General features: G+C 35.5%; 1 protein-coding gene across 2 annotated transcripts in view; it reads right to left on the reverse strand.

Moving 5' to 3' along the window:
• Positions 1–11,499, reverse strand: part of LOC117795146 (zinc finger protein 420) — a 56,337-nt gene that overhangs the window by 26,940 nt on the left and 17,898 nt on the right. The window contains exons 3-4 of one of the 2 annotated variants that reach the window (XM_034638281.1): positions 6,316–6,404; positions 4,874–5,003 (exon numbers count right to left, since the gene is read on the reverse strand). In XM_034638281.1, coding sequence (XP_034494172.1) covers positions 4,874–5,003; positions 6,316–6,324 — 139 coding nt within the window. In that variant the 5' untranslated portion in view covers positions 6,325–6,404. The remainder of the gene's footprint in view (positions 1–4,873; positions 5,004–6,315; positions 6,405–11,499) is intronic. The other variant, XM_034638282.1, reaches the window with a different exon arrangement.

An 11,499-nucleotide genomic window follows, 5' to 3' on the forward strand; every position in this document is an offset into this window, starting at 1 on the left:
CATCACTGCAATTAATAAAAACTACAAAACTAACTGCATTTGCATTAAAAGAAATACAGGATATGTTATAAAAAATTAAAGATAACCACCAAAGGCATATAAATAGTATACATCTTCCAAATTAAGCAAGCGGGTAAATGGAATTAACAAACCAAAAATAAAAAGCTGTATCCATCTTGATTAAGGAAATAAATAAAAAAGGAGGCACAGAAGATTAAAAGAGTAAACAAAAAAACCATAAAATAGGAGAGAAATAAATCCAGGCATACTGGCAAAAGCAATTAAATGGAGTGAACCTTCAAATTAAAAAAAATAATAAATTCTCAGATAATTTATTGTAGTGGTTACCAAACATGTCTGAACATTTGAACAACCTAAGAAGCTTCATAAAATAATATTTGTGTCTCATGCCCAGAGATTGTGATTTAATTGGTCTGGAGTATGGCCAGGGATCTGGAATTTTTAAAAGAACCCAGCTATGCATACAAATTTGGAAATCATTTCCACATTTTTTTTTTCAAAGTGGTTATGTCAGTTGATACTGCAATCGGTAAGGTATGGAGCACTTAAAAAAAAACAACAGATCTGTTCAAATATAATTCACATAACCTACAGTTCATTCATTTGAAGCATACAATTCAATGAGTTTTAGTATAATCACAGAATTCTGCAATAATCACCACAATCTATTTTTATATTTTTATCCCCTCAAAAAAAAAAAAAAAACAAACCTGTACCTATTAGTAGTCATTTCCAATTTCCCTACCCTCATTCTCCATTCACCTTCACCTCCCACTCCAAATGCACTTGGCAACAACTAATCTATTTTCTGTCTCTATAGATCGTCTTTGTAGACATTTCATGTAGACGGAATCATGTAATATGTAGTCTTTGTATCTGGCTTCTTTCACTTAACATGTTCTTAAGGTTCATCCATGTTGTAGCATGTACCAGTACTCCTTTTTATTGCTGAATAATATTCCATCTTAAAAAAATAAAAATAACAAGAAAAAATCTGGAATATGTGTAATGATGATGTTAGACTTATTGCTGTCATTTAGTAATATGTACAAATATTGACATTATGTTGTAAACCTGAAACTGTTATCTGTCGATTATATGTGAATAAAAAAAATTTAGCAAGATATTTAAAAAAAAATAAACCAAAATTTATTCATCCTTTCATCAGCTGATGGACATCTGTGTTGTTTCCACATTTTGGCTACTGTATTGCTGAATAATAATCCATTGTAAAATTACACCAAATTTTATTCATTCATTCATCAGTCAACAGACATTTGGGTCATTTTCACTTTCTGGCTATTGTGAAAATGAAGTATATAGCACTTCTGTCACCAAAAGCTGTGAACGCTTGGTACTACCACTTAACTTTTGCCCCTCCAGGTATGTGAAATAATTATCTCACTGTGGTTTAAATTTGCATTTCCTGATTGCTAATGAGGTTGAGCACTTTTTCATGTCTATTGGTTGTTTGTATTTCCTTTTTTTAAAACTTCTTTTTAACTTCATATCAGATATATTACTTGTAAATATCTTCTCCCATGCAGTAGGTTGTCTTTTCATGTTGTTCATGCGTTTCCTTTGGTGTACAAAAAAGCTTTTTATTTTGATGTAATCCCAATAGTTTATTTTTGCTTTTGTGTCTCTTGCCTGAGGAGACATATCCAAAAATATGTTGGTAAGAGTGACGTCCAAGAGATTATTGCCTATGCATTCTTTTAGTTTTATGATTTCAGCTCTCACATTTAGGTCTTAATCCATTTTGAGTTTACTTTTGTGTATGGTGTAAGAAAGGGATGTAGTTTTCATTCTTTTGCATGTAATTGTACAGTTTTTCCAGAACCATTTATTCAAAAGACTCTCTTTTCCCCAACTGGATATTCTTGCCACCTTTGCTGTAGATTAATTAATTAATGATATCTGTGTGGGCTTATTTCTGGGATCTCTGTTCCATTGATTTATTGTCTATTTTGTGCCAGTACATACTGTTTTGTTTACTACAGCTTTGTAGTATATCTTGAAATCTGAAACTGTTATACCTCCAGCTTTGTTCTTTCTCAAGATTGTGTTGGCTAATCTGGGTCTTTCGTGGTTCCATACGAATTTTAGGATTATTTGTTTAGTTTTGTGAAAAATACTACTGGTATTTTATTAAGCATTGCACTGAATCTGTGGTTTGCTTTGTGTAGTATGGACATTTTAACAATTATTAATTCTTCCAATCCATGAGCAGGGAATATCCTTCCATTTGTGTTGTCTTAAATTTCTTTCATCAATGTTTTATAGTTTTCAGAGCATAAGTCATTCACCTCCTTGATTTATTTATTTTCTTTTCCTGAACTGCCTATGAATGTCTTTTACCCAGTTTTTCAAAAAAATTAATTTTTTTAATTAAGATTTTATTTATTTGACAGAGATAGAGACAGCCAGCTAGAGAGGGAACACAAGCAGGGGGAGTGGGAGAGGAAGAACCAGGCTCATAGCAGAGGAGCCCGATATGGCGCTCGATCCCATAACACCGGGATCACGCCCTGAGCTGAAGGCAGGCGCTTAACCGCTGTGCCACCCAGGCGTCCCTATTCAACTTTTTCTTAATCTATAAAAGATTTTTAGATCCTGGGTATTAATTTTACTGTTGTCAATATGAATTGCAACTATCTTCACCCAATGTCTTTTACTTTATGTCTTTTTATAAAGAGAACAATTTTCATGCAAATTTATCAGTCTATTAATGATTATTTTTAAAAAAGATATAACCAGAACCTTTAGAAATGTTCTATCTGGTTCTCTTTCAAATCAGATCCTTTACGAAAATCTTATTGCTTGTCATTTTTGTGATTTCGCTTATTTCTTTAAATATTTCACCAACATTTTACATTTATATCTAATAATACCAATATCTGAAATCATTTGCCATATAATCTGTTGTTTCTTTAGATTATCACTCACCTATGACCTGTTTCCTTGTGGGTTTGATGATCTTTGTGACCTCCTCTTCTGTTGAGAGAATTCTAATTTTTGAGAATTCTAAAGCCCTCTTACTTTTCTTCAGAGAGACTGCGCATTTTCTTTGACCAGAGGTCAGAGGGTACCACCTCAAAAAATAAAATAAAATTCGGACTCCTTTTCTGGAATTCCTTAACTATATTTATTTATTACTCTATCCATCATTCTTCTTTAATCATGCTTTTCTGTTCCTAAGTTAACACCCACCCCAAGCCCTTTACACTCACTACTCCATCTGCCTGGAATACTGTTCCCTCATAGATTGGTCTGACACATACCTTTACATCAGTCAAGTCTTTGCTCAAATATCACCTCCTTAGACAGGTTTTTGAAAATCTTCCTATCTGGTGGCCCCTGGGAGGCTCAGATGGTTAAGCATCTGACTCTTGATTTCAGCTCAGGTTATGATCTCAGGGTTGTGAGACTGAGCCCCGCATTGGGCTCCACACTCAGTAGGTAGTCTGCTTGAGCTTCTCTCTTTCCCTCTTCCTCTGTCCCTCCCCACCCGCCACTCATGCTCTCAAAAAAATTAAAAAAAAAACCCTACCTATCTAAAATAGCCCACCCTTACTCCCCAGTTAATTCATTTGCCTACTATCCTTTATCTTTATTCATATTACTTATTACAACTTGCAATTGTTATATTTATTAAATAAATGTATATATGTACATATATATGCACACAAATACACATGTATTTTTATTTCCTTGTTTTCTTTTTATTTCTCCCATGAGAATGTAGCAGAATACGAACCTTACCTAGATCATCATTTCTCCAATGCCTACTACAGTCCTTGGCAAAGAAAAGGCTCTCAGTATATGTATTTTGAATGAATGAGTACATTTTAAAGAAGGGAGAAAATGATATAAGTCTAAATTTTCAAAAAATCTAGAAAGAAATGGACTCCCAAGTTTACACAAAAGGGTTGTTGTCACTGGAGAAAAGGAAGAGCCCCTCCTTTGGCAGTGGGAAGGACTATCATAAAAGACCAAAAGGGAAAAGTACGGATTAGGTGGGATTCCTTGCAGAGATTGTGCTGAAAAGCCCTCGCTTTTCTTTTTAAGTCGGAAGTTTTTTCTCCCACATGACCTGGGCTCTGAAAGGCAGTGTACCAACGACTAACTTCATAAAGCCTTCAGAGGAAAGAATGAATGGGCAAGAGACAGTTACATTCCAGGGACTTGGAGAGTCAAAAGAATAGTAATCATTTAGGTTGGAAAACCACTTTTTGAAGTTTTAGCTGATATAGGATGTCTCTTGTCTACAGGAAAAAACCTATAAACTTTCTTAGACAATCGCGTGTTCTTCCTGGGCTCTTTTCCAATAAAAGGTGGGTTTGGCACATTCATTTAATGTAAAATACAAAGTTCTTAAAATGTAATATTAAATTACAAAACACAAATAAGAGAATGTATTTGTTGTAATGAATTATGTTGACCTGACTTGACCTACTGTATTACTATATAAATAATATGAGCTCTTCTATTGTCAGAAAAACCATACATTTCTGCATCTATCTTTAAAAAATATTTTGAGCTCCTTTAGCAGATCTAAATTGTAACAATGCATAGCCTGTTTATCTATCTGACAATATTCCAAGTGTTCCAGAATTCAAATTGAGCCCCTTGATTATCAAGGAAGACAGGAAGGAAGACAGACAGAAGACAGATAACTATGCTTGCAGAACGGAGAAGCCAAATGTACCCGCTGAAATACTATTTCCAGTAATTTAGAACCATTCCTTTGAGAATAATAAGAGGCAATTCAGTTAATTACTTAAAAACAATCAGAGAAAACAGCCATTCCCAAGGTAAATCCTGAAATTCTAGGGGTACATTTCCTTACCTACTAGTGACACCAAGTTACTATAGTTCTCCAACATCACATCTCTATACAAATCCCTTTGAGCAGAGTCCAGGTATTCCCACTCTTCCTGAGAGAAGTCAATGGCAACATCCCTGAACATCACTGATCTCTGAAACAACAAATATAATACTAGTTGTGGAAATAAAGAAAATATTTTTTCAGTGGAGGGGAGATGATGGGGGAGCTCTCCACAAAGGAGGCAACAGAGCAAACAGCAAAAAGCCACTGACAGAAATGAGACACTAAAGAAATCAACGCTTCTGATGTGCCAACACATTCCTTTTTATTCCTGTTGCTGTAGATATTTCCTGTATATAGAACATCTCATTATACAGTTAAGTCTGGAACTTAAAGAAGATGCAATGTCCCAATTAAAAGAAAAAGCAAACACAGGCAACCTGTAAAATACTCTACCATTCACTCTTTAATTATGCTTGTATCTTGTATATCATACACTCTCAGTAAATGCAAGTTTCTCTTATTCTCTAAGAAATAAGAAAAATAACTGGGGAAGTTTCTCTGCAAAATCTTATAAAATCTGTACCTTATAAGATTTGTATAAAATTAAAGAATTTATTGAAATCTCAATTCATCATCACATCAGAATATTACATCATAAGCATTTTCCTCCTTACCAATAATTTAGTATATATTTTCAATAGGCTGCAAAATAGCTGCATATAATGAATATGTTTGACTTTCTAAGTGTGCATATTTGAACATTTTAGGTTACATAAAAATCTCATAAGCATTTCTCACTTTTGTGAGTTTACAATTTTCAACAACTTTCCCATGTGAATGATCTTTCTTGTTACTATTTATCAATTATAAATGTACCTTTTCCTTGCTCTAAGCAACAAAAAAATGAAAAAGGTGTATCCAAACTTATGCATACAAGATTAACTCGTAATGTTGACTTTCAAAAGTATCTATATTATTGCTTTATGTCAATTATGGATTCCCAGGGAAGATCCCTGATCTCTCTCAATCTCTAATCATGTTCCTAATCAATCTTAAAAGCTCACAAAACATGAGCTCTTGCCAGGTGTGGAGACTGAGTCCAGTCAAAACTAATCATATTGTCTGACCAGGAAACTGAGGTCCAAAGAAAAGTTCAAAGTTTTCTCATGTGTGGTGCGATTTAACAAACTTCTCTATCTTATACAATCAGGGAATGAGCTTTTGCCCTATTGGTGCTCCTAGTCAGAGATGCTCAAAGTATTTTTGAATAATTATGTAAATATAGGTTAGATAAGAAGACAAACTTAGGGAAGACCCTTATCACTTATAAGAATGAAATGCTGGGAGCACATTCTTGAGTGGGATCAGTTAGGAAGGAAATTTCAGAAATAAGGAATGCAAACGTACATACACTGTAAAAAAGCGACTACTTAAAGAGAGCACAAAAAACACCACTTTACCTGAGCCATGGTTTTTAGCGCTGCAAGAAATTATCAATCCTCCTCTGGATTCCTAGCTTAGAGAAGCACAGAGTCTGAAAAAGGCAGAGCTGGAGAGAAGAAAACAGAACCATGAGACCATGCTTTTCACAAAGTTCCAAATAAGTAAGTTAGAATTATCTTTCTTGTTCTCTTCTTCCTGTCTCACTCCCGTCACCAAAAGATACTGTATGGGAGACATACAGGTGGTGATTATTACCCTGATCAAACTCAATGCTCTCTATATACAAAAAGATAATATTTAAAACAACTTCTCTACCATTTCAGAAATAAAATATATAGATAATGTGACACATTTATATGCATTATGCCAAAAATAGAGATAATGACCAACTGTTACACAAATTAAAACGCGCAACTAATTAAACACTTCTGCTTACAACTACTTGAACAAATTCTCATTTATAAGATGACAATATTCAGGTGAGCATTTTTTTAAGTTCTATTTTAAAAATTTTAATTCTAGTATAGTTAACATACAGTGCTGTATTAGTTTCAGGTATACAATATACTGATTAAACAATTCTATATATTACTCAGTGCTCATCATGGTAAATATACTCTTAATTCCCTTCACCGATTTCACACATAATCCCACCCACCTCCCCTCTAGTAACCAACAGTTTGTTCTCTGTAGTTAAGAGCCTGTTTCTTGGTTTGTCTCTTTTTTTTCTTTGTTTGTTAAACTCCACAGGAGTGAAATCATATGGTATCTGTCTTTCTTTAACTAATTTCATTTAGCATTATACTCTCTAAAACCATCCATGTTGTTGTAAATGGCAATATTTCATTCTTTTTTTTTTTTTAAGATTTTATTTATTTGACAGAGAGAGACACAGCAAGACAGGGAACACAAGCCAAGCAGGGAGCCCAATGTGGGGCTCAATCCCATGACCCTGGGACCAGGACCTGAGCCGAAGGCAGACACTTAACGACTGAGCCACCCCAGGCACCCCTATTTCATTCTTTCTTAATGACTGAGTAATATTCTTTTGTGTGTATATATATATATATATATATATATATACACACACACACACACATATATAACACCTCTTCTTTATCCATTCATCTATCAATGGACACTTGGGCTGTTTCCGTATTTTGGCTATTATTAATAATGCTGCAATAAACATAGGGGTGCATATATCTTGTCAAATTAGTGTTTTCATATTCTTTGGGTACATACCAGTGGCGGGGGCGCCTGGGTGGCACAGCGGTTAAGCATCTGCCTTTGGCTCAGGGCGTGATCCCGGCATTATGGGATCGAGCCCCACGTCAGGCTCCTCTGCTATGAGCCTGCTTCTTCCTCTCCCACTCCCCCTGCTTGTGTTCCCTCTTTCGCTGGCTGTCTCTATCTCTGTCAAATAAATAAATAAAATCTTTAAAAAAAAAATACCAGTGGGGGAATTACTGGATAATATGGTAATATCTTGGCCATTGTAAATAACACTGCTACAGAAGTACATGTATGCCTTTGAATTAGTGTTTTGGTATTCTTTGGGTAAATACCCAGTTGTGCAATTGCTGGATTTGTAGGGTAGTTCTTTTTTTTTTTCTTTTAATTAAACATATAATGTATTATTTGTTTCAGGGGTACAGGTCTGTGATTCATCAGTCTTACACAACACCCAGTGCTCACCACAACATATACCCTTCCCAATGTCCATCACTCAGCCACCCTATCCCCCCTACCCTCCTACCCTCCAGCAAACCCTCAGTTTGTTTCCTAAGATTAAGAGTCTGGATTGTTGGGTAGTTCTATTTGTAACTTTTTAAGGAACCTCCATACTGCTTTCCAGAGTGGCCGCACCAGTTTGCAATCCCACCAACAGTGCACAAGGATTCCTTTTTCTCCACATCCTCACCAACACTTGTTATTTCTTCTGTTTTGATTTAAGCCATTCTTACAGGTGTGAGGTAATATCTCAGTGTGGTTTTGACTTGCATCTCCCTGATGATGAGGGATCTTGAGCATCTCTTCATGTATCTGTTGGCCATCTCTAAGTCTTCTTCGGAGAAATGTCTGTTCATGTCCTCTGACGATTTTTTTAATCAGACTATTCAGTTTTTCTGTTGAATTGTGTAAGTTCTTAATACATTTTGGATACTAACAGTTTATCAGATATATCATTTGCAAATATCTTCTCACATTCAGTAGACTGTCTTTTAGTTTTGGTATCTCCTTGGCTGTGCAGAAGCTTTTTATTTTGAAGTAATATCAGTATTTTATTTTTGCTTTTGCTCCCCCTGTCTCCGGAGACATATTTAAGAACGTGTTGCCATGGCTGATGTCAGAGTAATTACTGACGGTGCTCTCTTCTATGACTTTTATGGTTTCAGGTCTCACATTTAGGTTCTTAACCGATTTTTAATTTTTTGTGTATGATGTAAGACAGTGGTCCAGTTTCATTCTTTTGTATGCATCTGTCCAATTTTCCAAGCACTATTTGTTCAAGAGACTTTTTCCATTGCATATTCCTGCCTTCTTTGTTAAAAAGTAATTGACCATATAATCATGGGTTTATATCTGGGCCCTCTATTCAGTTCCACTGGTCTTTTTTTCTGCCAGTACCACACTATGTAGATTACTATAACTTTGTAGTATATATTGAAATCCAGAATTGTGATACCTCCAGCTTTGTTCTTTCTCAATATTGCTTTGGCTAATGGAGGTCTTTTGTGGTTCCATATAAATCTGAGGATTATCTGCTCCAGTTCTGAGAAAAATGCTGTTGGTATTTTGATAGAGACTGCATTAAATCTGTAGATTGGGGAAGCGTGGGTGGCTCAGTTAGTTGAGCATATGACTCTTGATGTCAGCTCAGGTCATGATCTCAGGATCCTGGGATGGAGCCCCACATCAGGCTCCATACTCGGGGAATCTGCTTGAGGATTCTCTCTCTCCCTCTGCCCCCCTCTGGTTTGTGTACTCTCTTAAATAAATAAATAAATAAATAAATTAATTAATTAATCTTTTTTTTAAAGTCTGTAGATTGCTCTGGACAGTATGGGCATTTTAACATTATTTGTGCTTCCAATTCACGAGCATGGAATATGTTTCCATTTGTGTTGTCTTCAATTTCTTTCACCAATTTTAAGTTTTTGGAGTACAGATCTGTCACCTCCTTGGTGAAGTTTTTTCCTCGATGTTTTATTCTGTTTGGTGCAATTGTAAATGGGACTGTTTTCTCCTCTTTCTGCTGTTTCACTATTAGTGTATAGAAATGCAACAGATTTCTGTACATTGATTTTGTTTCCTGTGACTTTACTAAATTCATTTATCAGTTCTAGTAGTTTTTTGGTGGAGTCTTTCAAGTTTTCCATATATCATATCACGTCATCTATAAATAGTGAAAGTTTTACTTCTTCCTTGCCAATTTGGATGTCTTTTATTTCTTTTTGCTGTATGATTGCTGTGGCTAGGACTTCCAGTACTATGTTGAACAAAAGTGGTGAGCGTGGACATCCTTGCCCTATTCTTGATCTTACAGGAAAAGCTCCCAGTTTTTGCCATTGAGTGTGATGTTAGGTGTGGGTTTTTCACATTTGGCCTTTATTATGTTAAGGACTATTCCCTCTAAACCTACTTGGTTGAGGGTTTTTATCATGAATCGGTTTTGTACTTTGTCACATGCTTTTTCTGCATCTATAGAAATGATTATATGGTGTTTATCCTTGGTCTTATTAATGTGATGTACGATGTTAACTTGTGAATATTGAACAACCCTTGAATCCCGGGAATAAATCCCACTTGATCATCCATCCATATTGCTGGATCTGGTTTGCTAGTATTTTGTTGAAGAATTTTACATCTATGTTCAACAGAGATATGAGCCTGTAGTTCTCTTTTTTTAATGGTGTCTAGATGTGGTTTTGGTAGCAAGGTAATGCTGGACTCATAGAATGAATCTGGAAATTTTTCTTCCTCTTCTGTGTTTTGGGATAGTTTGAGAAGAACAGGTATTAATTCTTCTTTAAATGTTTGGTAGAATTTACCTGTGAAGCCATCTGGTCCTGGACTTTTGTTTGTTGGGAGTTTTTTGATTACTGATTCAATTTCATTGCTGGTAATCGGTCTATTCAAATTTTGTTTCTTCCTGATTCAGTGTTGGGAGGTTTTATGTTTCTAGGAATTTCTCAATTTCTTCCAGGTTGTCCAATTTGTTGACATATAATTTTTCATAATATTCTCTTACATTTCTTTGTATTTCTGTGGTGTCAGTTATTTCTCCTCCTTCATTTCTGATTTTGTTGAGTCTTCTCATTCTTTTCTTTTTGATGAGTCTAAATGTTGATTAAGTTTTGTTGATCTTTTCAAAGAACCAGCTTCCATTTCATTGGTCTGTTCTATATATATATACATATGCATATACATACATATAAATATATATATAAATATATATATTTATATATATATATATATATATATATAATTTGTTTGTTTCTATTTCATTTATTTGTGCTCAATCTTTATTACTTCCTTCCTTCTACTGGTTTGGGTTTTGTTTGTTCTTTTTCTAGCTGTGTTAAGTGTAACTTTGGGTTTTCTATTTAAGATTTTTCTTGCTTCTTGAGTTAGGCCTGTACTATAAACTTCCTTCTTAGAACAGCTTTTGCTGCATTGCAAAGATTCTGGATCATTGTATTTTCATTTTCATTTGTCCCCATGTGTTTTTTCATTTCCTCTTTGATTTCTTGCTTGACCCATTCATTGTTTAGTAGCATGTTATCTAATCTCCACATATCTGTGGTCTTTCCAGATTTTTTTCCTATGGTTGATATTTAGTTTAATAGCATGGTGGTTAGAAAAATTGCATGGTATGGGAGGAGTAGGGGACCCCTTTTTCAGCCGGTCCCCTGAGTTGAGCTGGATAGGTACCAGACCAGCAGGAATATCCACGGAATCAGCCTGAGACGCAGGAAGACACATCTGGATCTCTACAAATGAACATCTCCAGCGCTGAGTATCGAGGTACGAAGCGGGGAGCCGTGAAACCACGCACAGATATCCGAAGCTAAACAGAAGGGGGAGGGAGCCGCCGTGTCAGGGCGCCGGGAAGCGGTAGCCACCTACAAGGGGGAGCGAACAGACCGCAGACCCGCACGCTTGAGACAGCAGGCTGAGAAGGGAGCTCCGGGAGC

The sequence above is a fragment of the Ailuropoda melanoleuca genome, chromosome 12 (assembly GCF_002007445.2).
Source record: "Ailuropoda melanoleuca isolate Jingjing chromosome 12, ASM200744v2, whole genome shotgun sequence".
NCBI classification, from domain to species: domain Eukaryota; kingdom Metazoa; phylum Chordata; class Mammalia; order Carnivora; family Ursidae; genus Ailuropoda; species Ailuropoda melanoleuca.